We start from the raw sequence: 17903 nt of genomic DNA, 5'->3' as shown, positions 1-17903 counted from the left end.
TTATCAGGAGGGTGGGACAAATGTTGCTTATTTGCATGGTCTCCTCCTATGGACTTTTTCAGATTGGGGGAAGACTCCATCATCTGCTGTTCCCAGTTTTAAGGTCCTCTCTGGCTGACAGACCAGATGTGCTGTAGCCATGACTTCACTGATTTTTTTTTTGAATGTTAAGAGCACTCATGCTCCTCAGCTGCAGCACAGCAGACTGCTCCAAGAGAAAAATTAGACAAACACAGGGTTGCAGGAAACCCTTAAACTAAATACGTTTAAATTGAATATAGATTATTTCAAAAGTGATCATCCAGGCTGACTCAGTATCTACTGAAACTATACTGCAGTTTAGCTGTTAAGACTATATTCTATTGCAGGTCTTTCATGCAGGTGCTTCTACATACCTCATGTATTCCACCACAGACAAGAGTAAAAAATATATATATAAACATAAATAAGAATGTTAAACGTTTTATAAGCTGATTGACAAGAAATAATTAGGAAGTCTACAGCAGTGATTCACTTTGTTGGAATAAAGCATTCCCAAATGCAGCTCCTTGCTAATTCTAAACACTCCAAAGCACAGCTGCAAATCCTCATTCCTTACCATGCCAGCACTATTTTTTCCCCTTCTGCTATCTATTAAGTTACTTTTGATGGGTATTTATTTCAGTTGTGTCTCACAAGTAAAAGTACACAATCAAATAAATATACACAATATATAGATAATGGAAAAAAAACTATGTTGTATGCATAAATTCACTCGAGAGATTTCATAGTGTGCTACATTATAAGTATCCTAGATGTGTTAGGTATTAGCTTGCTTACTACCTAAAAGTTTGCTCAGTTGGTTGCAGCTGTAGCAGTCAAAGAGACAGGCAGAGAAATGCTGAAAGGTATAATCGGTTATAATAAGTTACTGAGTGAAACTTTGGTAGAAATGGCTATGTGCAGAATTGCTTCTGATAAATGAGATTTGATTAGATGAGCAACCTAATGTTTTATGGTAAAGTTTCAATTTTTTAAATTATAAGTCTCTGAAAATGTTGAAATAATTATTTGAGGAGTAGCCGGATTTATTTGACCACTAATCCCAATGGCTAAGATTGACCAATTTCTTCTTCAATTTCTTCTGTTTCAACTAATCCTACTTCCATTGAATTTCCACATAAACAAACTTGTCTTTTCAGCAATTGCCTATAAACTTTCTAATAAGTTTACTGCATTTATGCAAAGTAGTGGTACTTAGTAGTCAGGTTTTGGTTATAGCTCAATTGTCCAAAAGGATTTTGGTGAAGATCAAGATTTCGGTCAAGATCCCTGTATGAAAAGCAAAAGTAAACCAAGAACTTGCCCATAAAATGCATTTCTGTTTCCAACAGATAAAAAGAGAACGATAATGCATCTACTAGGGAGTAGCCATGAAAGATGGGGAGGCAACTGGTTCATCTTACAAAAGAAATATAGTACAGCAAGCTCAACATTTATATTTAAGTTCACACTGTATTAACACTGTCTTTATGTGTGGGTGGTAGTGTTTTTTGGCATAGTTACTAGATCCATATACAGGCGGTCGTAAGCCTGAGAGGTGCAATAAAAAAGGAATTAAAAATAAATAAAACTGTCTTTACCATGTGGGTCTTGTTCATTTGACTTTGGGCTGCTTCGTGCTCTGCGCTCCGGTTTCTTCACTGCCGGAGCCCCCCCCCCGCTGCCGTTGCTCGCTCCGTTGTGGCTCTTCGTGTAACCATTGTATACAGTGGCGCAGCTGCCTATATGGCTTTTGTAGATGGACGAAGGAGGACTATTCAGACGGTTTTGGCGATCAATCTGCCTGTCTTTGAGTTTTTTGTGCTGTGGTTTGCTGTACTGATCTTCCCTGGTAATATAGCTGGACATCCCATATAGTGGTATGATTTCTGAAACAAAATAATTCAGCCACGTTAACTCAGAACAACAACAATCACTTGAGTTTTTTTCAGGAAACCAAATTCCCGACCATCTCCAAATGAAACTATGCCAGATTTTCCTGGAGATAGATTTTACAACAAACCAAAGATTTCTTTCTTAAAAAAGCTTTTTTGCAGGACTGATCGATTTTTTGTATAATATTAAATGCACTCATTTGCTGTTAGAGATTTTAAACTCATTGCATAAGCACATACGAACAAATAAAATACAGCAATTAGGGAGACAAGTTTTTCCCCTCCTTTTCAGTCTTTGTGTTTCAGGAACACAGATTTCAAGCAAAAATCCAGGCAGACTGATATTTAGGAAAAAGCCTTCATAAATTCACAGCAATTTAGGATTTTCTTCCCCAGGGCCTGACTGGACAGAATAAACCAAGATGCCCTGGTTTCAAGCTGCCGTCACCAATTATGTGCAGTATAATTTCCCAATATAATAGACTTTACGATCACGTCAACTGTGCGTGCGTAAGGAGAGAAGTGCAGCAAGAAGTGGAAGCTTTGGGTAAGTAAAGCAGTCTAGAAAAAGCTTGAGAAATATCATATGCACACCTCAGGCACACTTCATTAAACACAATCCCCTGTTCACCCTCCAAGAATGACTGTCTCTAACCTAAGACAGGTCAGCTTGCAGGAATCAGAGTATTTTCTGCTTTTCTCTATAGGTCAGCCTTCCTTTTTGCACTCCACTTTGAGTCTGAAGCTTGAACAAATTCACGTCAAAATTATAGTTTTGCCTTCATCAGCATAATAACAATTGATACTCGATATAGTCTTCATATTTTTTTTTACATCTGTTCAGAAGTTATCATATAAACATCTGAAGCAAACAGGCATCTTACCCAGCTGTTGCAAGCCTTATTTGTAAGCTGAGATTGCTATGCATACTATATTATAATCTTCCAGGTTGTTTCAACTAGCCAGATTTTTTTCTTTCCTATTTCAGTGTGTCTTGTCCTTCACCTTTCCTCATCTAGCTACATGATCATAGTTATATTCTTACAGCAACTAACTGCCTAAAATCAGCATGCTACAATGTTGGTCAACAGAAGCTTCAAGGGGTAGCATCCATTGATACCTCCCTTTCTCTCTTTCTGCCTCTTCCTTCCCTTTCCAGCAGAATCTCACTTCTGGTAATATGGCTTAAACATATTCTTTAGAAAGGGTCTCAGGTCCAGTTAGTTCAGTGGCAATGTTAAACCATGAATCTTGAACTGATTTATATATTAAACACGTCAAGTAGCTTTGCCGATTACTTTTTTGGTTAACGCCCTCTTTTAGATTACACAAAGACTTATCTCCAGGCTGGCAGAGACGCAGCAGTGCATAGTTCAGACAGAAATATGCCCCTTTCACTCCTTTTCTTTCCATTATTTACTCATGGCCTGATTAGGGTTGCCATGCTACCCTCTGGTATCAGACAATGCTTTTCAGTGACTTACTGCACAGTCTCAACCAGAACAACAAACAGAAAAAGCCTGCTATTTCTTAGAAAACCACTGCTGGGGGCAGGAGGCACATTACAGCCAACAGGAAGCGGTGTCCGGCTTTTCCCACTGGGAATGACTGTGACAAGCTGTGCTGAGATCCAGCCCTCCCCATCCATCCTCATTCCCATGCCAGGACTGACACATTCTTTGATTTTTCTATACAACGCTGCATCCCGACACAGTACAAGTGGCTGGCATGACTCATGTCCTTAGTTTGGAGCATGGGATGAGATACTTTGTAAATACAGTGGGGAAAAAGTAAGTTAAAACTGGTTTTGTTTCTGCAACCTAGTGTTGCAATGTAGGATTACCCTGTGTTGCTGCACTCTTGGTGGCTACACCCCCCTGCTCTGGATGTCAAACAAGGTTCCATCCATGTAGACAAAGCCACTCTACAAGTTCTCCAATTAATACTGCAATACCAATATCTTCTGTCCAGCTCACCTTGTTCTCCATATATTGTTGGGGGAAGATGATGCTGTGGGAAAAACTGTGGTGGCATGTCCCCAGGTCCAGTGACAGGAGGATAAAAAGCTGTGTGAGAGTTGTGAATAAAATGGGGATGGTGGGTCAGGTACGGAGGTAAGTGATGAGTTGGAGAGATGGCTGAAGGATAACTGGGAGGGTAACACTCCGGAGACTGGGGGGTAACCACCACCCTTCGGACACCGGTGTTGTCTTCTATGACCTGGAAGAAAAGGCAGGAAAATGAGCATGTTATGCAGCATCTGAACCAAAAATATTTTTAAAACAGAACTGTTTACAGTTTGTTCTCCCATCAGCAAATGGTTGGTCCTTAGGTTTATTCATGAACACATTTCTAAAATTAATATCAGCAGAAGTAATCATAGTGGTGATGTGGCTTTTCCTGGAGACTCAGTAGAGCCACACTAATCACCAGGAGACTTACTGCTGCTCCCGATAACTATGTGGTTAAGAGATAAATAACCTGTATTTAGGGAGTAAAACAATTAGGAAAGGAACAGAAAGCACCAAAACAATACTTATTGGGACCAACTTTACCTTCTGCCCATAAAATTTCTACCACTGATTTTGACAGCACTCACAGTGAGTACAGAGTTAGCAATGCTTGGGAATGACCTGGCACTGGCACTGCAGGGAGGCTGCATGTGTGCACAGACAGGTATGCTAAAGGAACCCCTTCTGTGGACACACAATTTTCAAAGAATTGCTCTGTTCACAACAGGTATCTATGCAAGACATATCATATGGCAAAAGGTTTTTTTTCTGTTACAGAGCTGGTCTATAAGTCTATGGAAATCAACACTGGAATATGCATAACTTGGCCCCAAATGCCATAGTCAGAGCATGTAAAAACAGATGTAGGAGAGTGGAAATGTGCTTAGGCCGAAAAAAGGTTTTCAGCTTATAATTTTTCCAGAGCTATATTTCTGAAGAACAGTCAACCAGCCAAATTTCAGTTCAGACTTAAGAGCGAAGCTTTTCTGGAAGCTTATTTAAAAAAAAATCTGCCATTTCTGGAACATAAAAATACAACTGTTTAAGAACAATTATTATCCTTTTGATACTGCAAATTGACACGCATAAGGTAGAAAAGCACAAAGGAAGTAGAATTTAGTTTCATATAACAGGTTGTTACAAACCCAACTTTTTCTAAACTGACTGACACACAGACAGAATAATATACATGATGAGTGTGTTGTATAAGTGAACGTGCATAAAGGGCACCTGCCATAAGATGCTGCTGCTGTCAGTTGACTGTCACCAACATTAGCTGGAGTTATCTACCCCCACAGCAGCATCAGAAGAAGAGACCTTGCTACGCTCCAGTGACACCTGTCACATCACGGTGTCTTAGCCTAAACCACAAAGAAAAATTTGTTTATGATCATCCTAAGAAAGACGCATAGGTACTAGAGACAGTGCAGAAGAGGTGATGAAGCTGGTGAGGAGACTGGAGCACAAGTCTGATAAGGAACCTCTGAGGGAACTGGGGCTGTTCAGCCTGGAGAAAAGGAGGCTGAGGGGAGACCTTATCACTGTCTACAACTACCTGAAAGGAGATTGTAGCATGGAGGGTGCTGGTCTCTTCTCCCAAGTAACAAGTGACAGGACAAGAGGAAGTGGCCTCAAGTTGCACCAGGGGAGGTTTAGATTGGAGATTAGGAAAAAATTCTTCACAGAAAGGGTTGTCAGACATTGGAACAGGCTGCCCAGGGCAGTGGTGGAGTCACCATCCCTGAAGGTGTTTAAAAGGTGCGTAGATGAGGTTCTTAGGGACATGGTATAGTGCCAGAGTGAGGTTATGGTTGGACTTGATGATCCTGAGGGTCTCTTCCAACCGAAATGATTCTATGATTCTGTATACCCTGAAGTGAAGCAACTGTGCGTGGCACGGGCACACTTTTTTTCTGCTGCAGAGGGACAAGCAGGTTGTCACAGGGTAAAATATAATGAGTATTAGCTGACCAAATGCCCTCCTTAGGCCACGTGTGTTCTAAAGTTATAAGAATTTATGCCTGTTAGCTATGGGCTGCAACCACATACGCGGCCAATTTCTGTGGGCTGGCTGGCCTCCTACAGAGCCTCACTTGTAATTGATGTTTGACATGAAAAAAAAGTGTTGCTTGCTATGCTGAGTAACCAGAATAGGAGTTGTTTAGCTTAACATATTTGATCCTAACTTCTAAATTTACAGCCCCAACTATCAATTTGTCATCTGCTAGCTTTAAATTTCGAAGACTTTACAGAGTCTTCAAAAGACGGCTGAACCTCAGAGATTTAGACTATCACACCAATTTAACTGCTGCATTTTCAGGCCTCCCATTCCTGCTACTGTTTCTACTCTGCCTCCTGGCACCAGCTCTGAAATCTGCACTCCAAAACCCAGAGAAGAGGAAAAAGCTATTCCATTTAGCACATATAGGATACACAGAACTACTTATTTAGGACCACGTACAGAAATGTTGGACTTCACTCTCTTAGATTTGGATCACGCTCTAATTTGAGACAGCAAGCTTCTACGCCCTGATGTGACAGTTTTTCATCATGGCTTTCACTAGTCCAAGACTCAAAGATAACTTGAGTCTTCCAGGTGGGTATATGCTCTTATCTTTGCATCTAGACCAGGCTACATGTGTATTTTGTGCCCTAGTGAAAGACAAATACGTTAAAGAACAGAAAGTTTATACTCTGTAGCAGCACTCAATGTAAAACCGTATTTAAAATTACTAGGATTTCTCTTCCTGAACTATCTTCTAGAGAGCTACGAGGAAAGCTCAGACTTCCTTCAAATACCTTTATGATGAAACGATCCAACTAGATGAAACTGTAAAACACCAGCAGTAGTGAGAGAAAAGGCAGAGATCAGGGGATGAGTCAGCCTTCCAGATGACTTTCATCAAAAAGCTAAGTGACCAACATTAATATCTTTTAGTTCTTTCTTCCCAAGCCACGACTGCTGACTGCATTCCTGTTGCCTCACATCCCTGTGCTCCAAGTGAATGCAGAAACTCAGGAGACCTTGCACAAAAAACCAAACCAAACCAAACCAACCACCGCAACCACACAAAACTACCATACAATAACAACAAAACAACACAACAAAACTTTATTTCCCTATCCTACAGGACATTTCGTCCCTGAACTACGAATTAGATATATATGTACATTTCTGAAGCTGTACACAGAATCTTTAAATATGCTATCGCGTCCTTAACAGATCATGAAATGGGTAATCGAATCTATTATGTATTATACGCATTAGATAGCTATAAAACCAGCACAGGCCAAGACTGTAGATATCTCTTGATTTGTAAAACTTGCTGTGGGTGGATTCTAGTAGTGTCACTGTGTGAGATGACAGTTTCAATTAATTAAATAAAAATTAGTTTTGATCCATTAATGTAAGTCACATAACTTAGCAGAGAGGTTAAACTTCGCTATTTAAAGAAGAAATCTGCAATTCTTTCTATAAGCTTAAAAACCATTTGTCATGAAGATCATAAATTCATCTGAAAACACACTATCTGCTAAACTCTCTCTACTTTAGTGCCCAGAAGCAATGAAAACTTAATACCTGTTGAGGTCTCTAGATGCAACTGGAATATTAAAAGTAATTGCTATTACTAATTTTAGCAGTTTATATTTACAGAAAACAAATATCTCTCATCATTCGCCATCTAGAGCTAAACTTTCATTTTGTGTTTTTCAAATAGTTACCAGGTAAATTGTCTTTTGCTGTTATTTTTCGTGCTTGCTGGTGTAAATGGCATGCCACTTCAAAAACAATATTATTATAGCATAGTTTTATGTGTTTGGTTCCCCCTCCCCCATCCCCCTCCTGGTATTTTAGGAACCTTAATTGCTAAGTGAGGTAGATAGGTGATCTTTCAAGATAATCTGGATGAACATCATACTCATATACAATAAAATTGCCTCCCTCATTGGCTGCCACGTTTTGAGAACACCATTTTAAAGGTCATTTGTAATACATTAAAGATACCACTGTAGCAATGAAAACACAATCTAACTAGAGATAATTCACATATTCAAAGTACATCACTACTCCATGTTCTCTCATTTTTCTCCATTGAAATTTAATACTGTACCTCCAGGAAAAAGACAGGCAAGTTAATTTTGCATGGGTTAACTGTACCTATATTTTGTGACTTCTACTTAAAGGAAAACAATCACACTCATCCTGTAACACATGTTTACTGAATGGGTATAACACGGTAATATGGAATTAATTGCCATTTGCTTTCAAGAAAATTTTCTTATTTCACTTAAACTTTGCGTGCTAGATTCAGCAAGGACATTTGGAGCATGGCCACTGGGTGGACCACGACCAATACTTTGGGAATTTCATAAACTAATATGAAACTTCATTCATAAATCAATCTGTACTAGAAAACAGTACAGAATGAGCTCATCTGCAAGGAACTTGGATGTCAATGTTTTATTTATTCACTTAACTTATTAAGTATGCCAATCCAAGTTAATGCCAGCCCTGGCAAGTCTGCATCACTATCTTTGTCATCCATCACATACAAACATTAGTATTAAATCTGTACCTTGAATCTGGAAAATAGGCAGAGCAACATCTATAATACTGGCAATTATGTTGGAATACAATAAATCTAGAATTACACAGATCTTCAGGACCAATGCTCATGAACTTAAAAGGATCATCACTTTATGGCTTGCTCCATATGAATACAAGATCTGCACAACCTTCCTTTTGTTCAGAGCATTGGCAAGGATTGTCCTGTTAAAGGATGACTCGATCGATTGCAGTCTACACAACAAAGAATCTCCATTAAGCAGTAAGCCTTACAAAACCAGGTCTGTGGCTAAAGGCTTATGCTATCGAAACATGGTTTTGAAGGAGAACACCTCTCTTAGAGCAGAGGATATACCCAAGACCAAAATCCTGATTCCTGAGAATGTGATGGATTTTCTAACACTTTAAATGCCATTTAAAGACTTTCCTCTTTCTAGAAGTTACGCTCTGGTTCTGTCAAATGTAACATCCCTGATGCAGGAATACTGAACTGCAGGACCATGGCTTGAATTGCGTAGTTCAAACTGCACGACCACGATGTTACCTCCTGACAAAAGGAATCCTATTGGCATGAAGCATACTTCATGCTCCAACCAGCAAGCTAGGCCTTTAGCCTTAAAATACCTGTGGCAGAGATCACATATTAACAACTCTGTAAATAAAATCAGAAGTGGAGTTTCAAGCCAAATTTTCACGTTCAACTACACATGAGCAATTCCTCAAACTCCAGTGGAATTGCTCCAGATTTGTTCCAGAGAGAGCAGCTCTCAGCCAATAGCCCTCGTTAAACGAGTTCACGATAGAGCTTTTGATATTTCCATTGCCCTAGTTCTCCTCATTAGAACACCCCAAACCCTCCTTCAAGCCTCCTCCCAAACACACACTGTGAAAAGCAGAAACAACAACCCATGAGACTGTCCTCAAATTTCATAGCTTGGCATCCAAATCATGACCTTTAATCTTCAGATTATGCTGGCACACCAGGCAGCTGGACTGCTCTGGGAGCTAAGAAGAGGAATTGGGCCACAGACCCCGAGCATATAGCCCCAGGTAGACATTCCAGCCAAGGGCACGGTCCCAGGACTCCTGTGGAAGAAACTAGCTCCATCCACAGCTTAGAACTAAACCAGACATTAACAGCTTGTGCCCAGCTCCTGACCAAGCTGTAGGAACTGCTCCCTTCTTGTCCTTCAACATCCAGCAGTTGAAACCAAAACTGTTGACTTTGCAAGCATTTAATACAAATTTCTCTACCATGCCACCTTCCAAAACTAACCTTCTCAGTAGCAATATTGTCCACCAAGAACACAGCAAGGAACTTTTTTTCTCTTTTATATTTAACTAACCCTTAGCCAACAAAGAATTGTGGAGACATGAACTCTGATCTGAGAGTTTCCATCTGCCAGAGATGCACAGCATCTCAGCAGCATCTGCTGAAAAGGAAATGCAAAATAACCAGTCTTAGAGAGAAAAACCATAGCACGGAAGATCTGAACTAGTGGTATCTATTTGACTTCTAGTATTTCCCTTGACTTTTTCCCATCCTGGTTAAGCCTCATCATTAGGAACATCTCCTTAACACCAACAACCACGGCTTCTAGTCACAACTACTAATATTGTCCTGAAAGCCTAGAAACAGAGTCTATTTTTCCGCTGTTACCAGTGGAGCTGATCTTGCAGGGCACAAAACCTCCTGCCCACTTTTTGCGGATCATTTTCATAATACCAAAGAGGTAATGAAGCACCATTTTAATCTAGGATTGCAACCACTAGATAACTACTGTAATATTTAAGACTAATGCTCAGAGCTACAACAGGCTTGGCATAACAAAATGGAAAAAAAGATTTAATGTCTTTTTTTAATAGGCAACCTTACTTCTCTGCAGGGCTATCTGCTTTCTGACTCTTCAATGTATACTTTAGGGATAAATCAAACAACAAATATCTTTTTCTTCATATTTCAGAGTGCATTAATTTGCTGTATGGCCTTACATTCTAAATTTAAGTTGTGTTCTCATTGTTTATCATAAATTAGAGTTTTTAACTATGAGGCAATAGACAAAAGCAAGAACAAATAAGGCAGGGACATTTACTACAATGAGAACTAATTTGATTACTGCACACTTTCAATTACTATTTAATGTGAAGCAGTCTGAAAGGCAAGAGGCTCAGTCGCCACACAGCAGAACACGCATTCTGCTGCCGAAAAGCACTGAATGCAGAGTTTTCGCCTAAAACTTTACAACATATTTTCCAGCTCCTTGAAAAAATTTTTTCAGAAGAGGGTTTTGGGTTGTTTTTTGTTTGTTTGTTTTTTTGTTAAGAAACTACTTAAAGGCTGCTTTAGAGGAGTTATTATGGTGCCCCACAACAAGCATTAAAGAGGAGCTGGGTTCAGACAGAGCTACATCTGGAAGATTTAATCCCTCTGGTTTGGAAAGCGTTTTGCTTATACCCAACCATTTATCTCAGTACAGGGGCTGAGAGGTATAAACATTTTAATAACAAAAAGGTGTTAAAGTTACTTCAAAGGAAGAGTAAATCTTTTAAAAATTCCTCTGCATGATCTGGGTCAATCTACTCAATTAGGTGAGCCCATGAGGAGTATTACATTGGGCTTCACTTTGCGAGAGTGTATGCAACCAAGTGCCCCGGGATGCTGGGGAGCAGGAGGACGCTGAACCACGCTGCCGTCCTGCCCTCTCTCTCTCCTTGCCTGGTAACAGGGTCCCCTGCACTCGAGACATGTTTTCATGCTGCTCCGAAGTTAAAATACCACAGAGCAATTGCAGTACTTTGTGGGATTTGAGTATGACACCATCCACAATTTTTCAGAATTACACAAGCTCACATGTTTCCTGAGGAGGGGAAGGGATCCCAAGACATATTCTATTTTCTGCTTAACAAGATGCCAGAACATATGTATCAAGTGTTCTCATGCTATTTATCAAGGATATTTAAAATCCTATGTATACTTTTAATGAAGCTTTCAGTCCAGTTCAGGTCTCAATGAAAGTGGTGAAATTATTTGATTTATTGTATCTTTCACAGCTATTCTGCCTTACATCAATCTTTTTTTTCTTTTTCTCTTTGTTGTTTTTTTTTTCTTTATTACTTCAGAAAGAGTCTAAGCTTGGCAGAAGATGGAAGGAACACAAGTTGGTCATCTGAAGTGGTTATTTACATAGAATAGCAGTGGCTCTTCGAGAGTTCCAAAACAGCTTTGTGAAAGGCTTTCTCAATTTTTTCCATGAACAGATAATTAAATCACACTTATTTCTGAAAACAAACCAAAACCCCCAGTTCTCAATACATTGCAGGATTTCTGCTGGGGAGATCTTGAGGATCAACAGCATATTTTATGGCTACAGTGACTCTTTCTGTCACTTCCATCAGTCTTCTAGCCCTTCTGACTGTCACCAAGTCACCGGCTAATAGAAGGAGAGAAGTTGCACATATAGGCTCAACCTGTATGCATAACTTCTGCTAGCGTTAAAAAAACCAAAACCTGATGTACATACTGGTGTGTGAAGGTGCACACACACGCTCACTTGTAAAAATGTGTGTCTACTGTCAGTAAAGAGAAGGAACATGAAGTTGTGTGTTACAATTTTCATTAAGATATCTAAATTCAACTTCAACCAAGTAGACTTCTCTATATGGATCAACGGTGTTGCTTTTATACACCTTTTAATTCTTCAAGAAGCATACCTGTGAGATATAACCAGGAGGCACATGAATAGGGGGAATGGATCCATTGGGTGACATCATGGGAACCTCTGCTGGTCCTAACAGAAAGAGAGAAATAAGATATTAGATTTTTTCAGTTAAAAAAATGCACAAATGCTCAGAAAGGCTAAAAATAGCTTTATTTTTGAAGGCTGCAATAACAAAATGAGCAGCTCCACTAATTTCTGGTATATGGAAAATGCTTTGTGCCACCATTCTGAGAATAAGATCATTGTTCAATGACTTTACCATATATTCCGTTGAAAAAATATTTTCATCATAAAACAGCTAAAACATAGACTTTATATTACCCTCTGATCAACTTATACAGCATTAAGCAGTAACACAATATGTCCTTTAGCAGCCCACAATTCCTATATTGAAATCTGGTTAAGTTATTCTTGTCGAAGGCATGGGAGCCGAGAACAAAGCAGAAACTGTGCAGCCTGGAATTAGGCAGCTCCCAAGGAAAGCGTCCAATTGTAGCAAAAAAGAAAAAAAAAAAAAAAAAATCACATATGTGAAAAACTATCTATCTATTTAAGAATGCACAAAAGACCAAATTCATTATCTCAGCTATTCAGACTAACCTTGGAATGTGGTTATACAAGCAAGAAGCTTATGGTTTCCACTCCAAAATCCAGCCTTGAACATGCAAGTTCCATTTTCAGGCACTGAGCACAAGTACAATAAAGCAAGTGCCATAACCATTCGACTTTTGCAAACACAGCCTCACAGCTGAATGAAAGCGTCTAGATAAAATGGAAATAGCTTGCTCAATTGCTCATTGATTCAGCCATTAAAACTGGGAACATCACACAGAACAGTCAATAAAATGAAGCCCCCAAACATCAGATAGATGGTTGCAGTGAGAGTTTACAACTTCGAAAAAGAGAAGCTAATTTCATTACTTCCTTATTACGTATTCAAACGTTTACACTAACCTTTTACACTAACTGTTTGCCATGGATTAAGGAAATACTCACGGTCAAACTCTTGAAAAGAGCTTAGAGACAATTCTGCACCTGGCTATTGTAAATTGAATTTTAGCTTTGACTAATAACGCAAAAGAGAAATTCATTAGTTTACCTGATGGAGAAGCCATCTAACATCTCCAAACCGCATCACATTCTAGACAAGGAAGCTAAACACTAAAACATACGAAGGACTTCAGGCAAAGATGGGATTTAATGGCCTTCAGAATGACTTCTCCTGAAGTTTAGACAAATCTAACAAAATTCCCAACAGCAAAGCGAGCCACAATCTGTTGTCTGATACAAGCAAAAGCAGTTCACATTAAATTGTCAAGAAGCCATTCGCTATTTATCTACATTTTTATACTAGTCAGGCTGCTGATTGTACAATAAGCAGGAATTCTCAGCCCCTCAAAATGCAAGTTACTCGCAGGAACCTGCCCCAGTTATTCAGATCTCCTATAATCTTGGTTCATTTTCTCTATGCAGTTATTTAGAGTCTAATCAGCACATATAGTTTTTACCACTCACATCTAGATTTGAAATATGGTTATTTATCAAGTGTATTAAGCACTTAGAAACTCCAAAGTTTCCAAAAGAAGTCATTTTATGTGTGTGGTTCTTCTGCTCTTCATACTTCCCTATGTAGAGAACTTCACCTATACTACAGCCCCAATAAAAAAAGTCAATATTACTTCTCCTTCTTATTCAGCTCATATGTGTTCTCTCCCCTCAACTTAGTCTATAGTCCTTTTGACATTATATGTCCCGCCACACAGTCAGTAATTTTAGTGTGAATGGAAAAAAAAATATCAGCATGAGTAGTAAGCAACTATTGGCAGGAGATGCCATTTAAATGGCTCTATTTAAACCCATCAAAAATAGGAAATGACAACTGGTTATAGAAAGAACTTCTCATAAATATTGAGTGAATGTGCTTTCCCTATCAAAATCTCTCTGAAAATTTCTTTTGAGGAATAAGGTTTTATATTTTTCTCTTAATCTACTTTAGTGTATATACACTGCCACGTTTCACTCTACAGTAAGGTGGACAGTACATCTGTATGTAACAGTCAATGCCGGCAAACACACACTTTTGGGAGATACAATACACACTGGATTATCAAACGCTCTTCAGTTCTTCAGGATGGAACATGCCTGAAATTAGGTAAAATGAACATTTAACATCGTTATACGACTCATTGTCAGTTATTTATCAAACCTGAAAAGCTACAAGGAAAAAAGTCATTATGAAATAAAAAATCCTCAGTTTAAGTAAACAGTAATTTAAATATTACACATAAATGTTGTTTAATAAAATAAAGCTTGTGTTCAACCTGTTTCAGCCCCTCACCAAAATGCAACCTAGTTATAGTCATACTGGCTCTAAACAGTCTTTCTCAAAAATAAGTACTCTGATTTGGAAATAAATTCAAAAATGGAAGAGTTGTAGAGTTTCTACATACAGATCAGATAGTCCCTATACAACAAATGAGAAACACTTTGCTCGGCATGCCTCATATCTGTCCTTCTTAGCCTTGTGCCATCTGCTCATATGGAATAATGATCTACCTGCAGGAAGAATTCAAACTCCCACACTGATACTGTTGACTGTAACACTTCCACTTGATAAAGAAAATGAAATCGTGTTTTATCATCAAAATGTGCACCATGCAAGACAATTCTTAACCTTTCATATGACCCACAAACTGTTAAAGCCATTTGGATAACAGGTTTTAAAAGAACGACAGCCTAGTGATTTGCAGCTAGATTCTGTTTCCAGTGCTTTGATTTCAAGGTTAGCCAAATGACTTTAGCATACATTACTTCATCTCTCTCATCAACGGTATCAAAACAACTTCAAGTGGTAGTGACTAAAATACAGACCCCATCTCCCCAGCATGATGAGTCCCAGGAATTATTAAAGACAATTCTTGCAATTAAATGACTTCCCAGTTCACACTCACAAAATGAAAACTATTTTGGTTTGGTGGTTTGTTTTGGTTTTGGGTTTTTTTGTTTTGGTTTTTTTTTTTTTTTTTTGAGTATTTTTGGTTATGTCAAATATTTTTGAACAGTTAAAAGTCAACATTTAGAGAAGGATGATCCTCAGTTGGTTATATTGACAGGATGGATATACGTAATGCATCCTCTATGGAATTAGAACTTTGCAAGTTTTAATTGAAACTCATGGTTTAATACAAAATTTAATTCAAATGAGAAAAAGGCAGTTTGTGCCAACACAGATGCTGTACACTGAAATGAGCTTGCTCTAATAGTTTTCAAACCTGTTAACAAACAGAGTCTGTCTCCCAAGTTCATGACGAAACCAAGCCAGAAGAGCTTTGGCCACCTCTCACTGACAAAACAAGAGCCCAAATTCCATCCTGAATATAGACATCGTGAATACAGAGCATCTCCAGCAGCTTCTGGAGGGCTGCCCCAAAATACTGGAGCTGGCTCCATCCAAGATGCAGGTGCAAGGAAATTAATCCCCCACCTCTGAAATAAGAGGAGAAGCAGAGGGGTCAGGAAGCACTCAAGTCCATCAGCTAGGCAGGTGACAGACCACACTCATCCCCTGCTCCACCAGCACAAAGTTTGCATATTTATAACACACATTAATATTTAAGGGACAGTAAAAGAGGCAACTCAGTCTCTCATTGTGGCAGAGCTAACGAACAGCTTGACTCCCCAGTAAGAGCCTCTCCTCCTCCTCCAAGCCACATGGTCCCTCTTGACACTGCTCTGTCACTCCTCTGACACGTGGAAGCTAATTATTTTAACCATTTTTGATGACCAAAAAGGTTTTGCAAATCTGTTGCCTTTTAAAACACACCTGCATATTTAGTCTAACAAAAATGACAACAATTATTTAATTCCCTCTTGTATAATGGTTTATTGTGTGAAGCCGCAGATTAAAGCAAGTCTCTGTCTCTCAGTGCCCCTGCCAAGAGGCTGCTTGTCACCGAAAGATTGTCACATCTTCCGGCCATTTTTGTTCCTTCAGGAATCATGTCACAATCTTCTTGAGAAATTTCTGTGCCAAGGTTTTCAAGGCTAATTATAGCTTTGATTGCAATCCATTGCACATTTAAAATTCTTGTATAAAACCAGTTTTGGAATCGGTGTGCTTTTTTCTTGTTCCTGAGTGATCTTTTATGCATGCATTAAAGATCGCTTTAGTTTAATTAGGTTTTGTCCTTAAATTATAGAAGTCAAAATCTGGCATTTCAGTTCTTCCAACTATAGCAATGTTACAAAATTATGACCACCGTAGAGTATTTTTCACACCCAGCTCCAGCACACAGGCATGTGTTTTACTCCCCATTTCTACTCACCATTTTGCGTAGCTGATTACTAACCCTACCAGGCTTTGTTATAAAGTTCCCATTTTGAAACCAGCTACTGAAAACTCTCTGAAGTTCAGGAATTTCTCAGCCCTGTCTCTAGCAAGCATGTACTAACTGCCATTTCACACTGCAATACCTGCATTAGCAGAGAATAAGAAATCTAGTGATTTAGGCACTTTTGCTTTGAAATGTAAGAATCCTGTATATTTTAAAACAAGAAAATAATGCACTAGGTAATTAGAAAATTAAATCCAGCCGCATAAATGTGTTTTTTTCATAAAGCTCAACAGCTATAAGTAATTCATAAAACAGTATCATGCCTTCCTCTGATTCACAACAAAAGTGGTATCACATCTTCCACTACATAGCGTGCTTCCCACGAAGCAAATCTCTGAAGCAAGAGGTGTGACCGAATGAAAATGAAAGATAATTAAAGGGCAAATTGGCCTGCTTTGCTAAAACAAATGACCCAGGACTTGCTGACCTTGGCCAGGACCCAAGGGTTTGCATTTTCACATGGATGAGCAGCTGTTCCGGAACAATTTCCTCTATGAAATAAGCACAAACAGACCCCTTTGCACCGTCAGCCACACGTGTCTTCTCCCTCCACTTGGTTATTCTCAAAGCAGCTTACGGACCAAACAAAGTGATGACAAGGAAAATAAAAAACAAAACAAAACAAAAAATCCTGGATTCTTCCATTCATCTTCCAGCCTTTGCAGCTGAGGTGTGGTGAACATTTTTCCCAGCCTTTCAGCTACAGTCTAAAACTGCTCGTCAGGCCAAGCTAACATGAGTATGTCAGGCCACGTCATAAAAACCTTCCAAGCAGAATGTAAAGAGCTCTCACATATACATACCACCACAATTTTGAGGTGCAGTCTCTCCTACAGAAGAGCTAATTCAGGTGCTAACTTAGCTCTGCTCACACACAGCAGAAGAGTCAACTCCCAGGTGTCTACTTAAGTCACTAGAACACAGGATCTTGAATTTGCTGCTGGTCTAGATATGAACATTTGTCCCTAGATGAGTATGAATTTGTAGATGAAAGCAACTCCACATTAAAGAGAAAAGAAGGAGCAGCTTTCACAATAAGTGCTTTAGGGCATAAAACCACAGCTTTAAAAAATACCTTGAGGTCTGAGATGTCAGAAAAAAATCCTACCTATGCTATATTCAACCTGCCATAGGTGGGGTCATGGAAGGTGCAAAAATAACATTATCAATAGAGCTTACCACGGTGCTGGGTTAATGAAAGCATCCAGCACTTGGTCATCCCCATGGCACCAGCTCACACAGCATACAGAGTTTTAAACGGCTTATCCACATGTATTTGTCATATTTTTAATGTG

The 17903-nt window shown here is 39.0% G+C and overlaps 2 protein-coding genes across 2 annotated transcripts in view; one reads left to right on the top strand and one right to left on the bottom strand.

Annotated features, from left to right (window-relative positions):
* The window catches only part of FNDC3B (fibronectin type III domain containing 3B), a 195641-nt gene that overhangs the window by 87530 nt on the left and 90208 nt on the right, over positions 1-17903 (bottom strand). The window contains exons 4-6 of the mRNA XM_065844490.2: positions 12207-12283; positions 3893-4136; positions 1623-1910 (exon numbers count right to left, since the gene is read on the bottom strand). Of these exons, the coding sequence (XP_065700562.1) occupies positions 1623-1910; positions 3893-4136; positions 12207-12283 (609 nt within the window). The remainder of the gene's footprint in view (positions 1-1622; positions 1911-3892; positions 4137-12206; positions 12284-17903) is intronic.
* TNIK (TRAF2 and NCK interacting kinase) overlaps positions 4715-17903 on the top strand; it is a 418581-nt gene continuing 405392 nt past the window's right edge. The window contains exon 1 of the mRNA XM_071812563.1: positions 4715-4719. The gene's annotated coding sequence lies outside the window, so the exon portion shown is untranslated. The remainder of the gene's footprint in view (positions 4720-17903) is intronic.

This window comes from Patagioenas fasciata, chromosome 9, assembly GCF_037038585.1.
Source record: "Patagioenas fasciata isolate bPatFas1 chromosome 9, bPatFas1.hap1, whole genome shotgun sequence".
Classification (NCBI taxonomy): Eukaryota; Metazoa; Chordata; class Aves; order Columbiformes; family Columbidae; genus Patagioenas; species Patagioenas fasciata.
The sequence above is the reverse complement of the archived record's forward strand: the minus strand, read 5'-3'. Positions and strand labels throughout refer to the sequence as shown.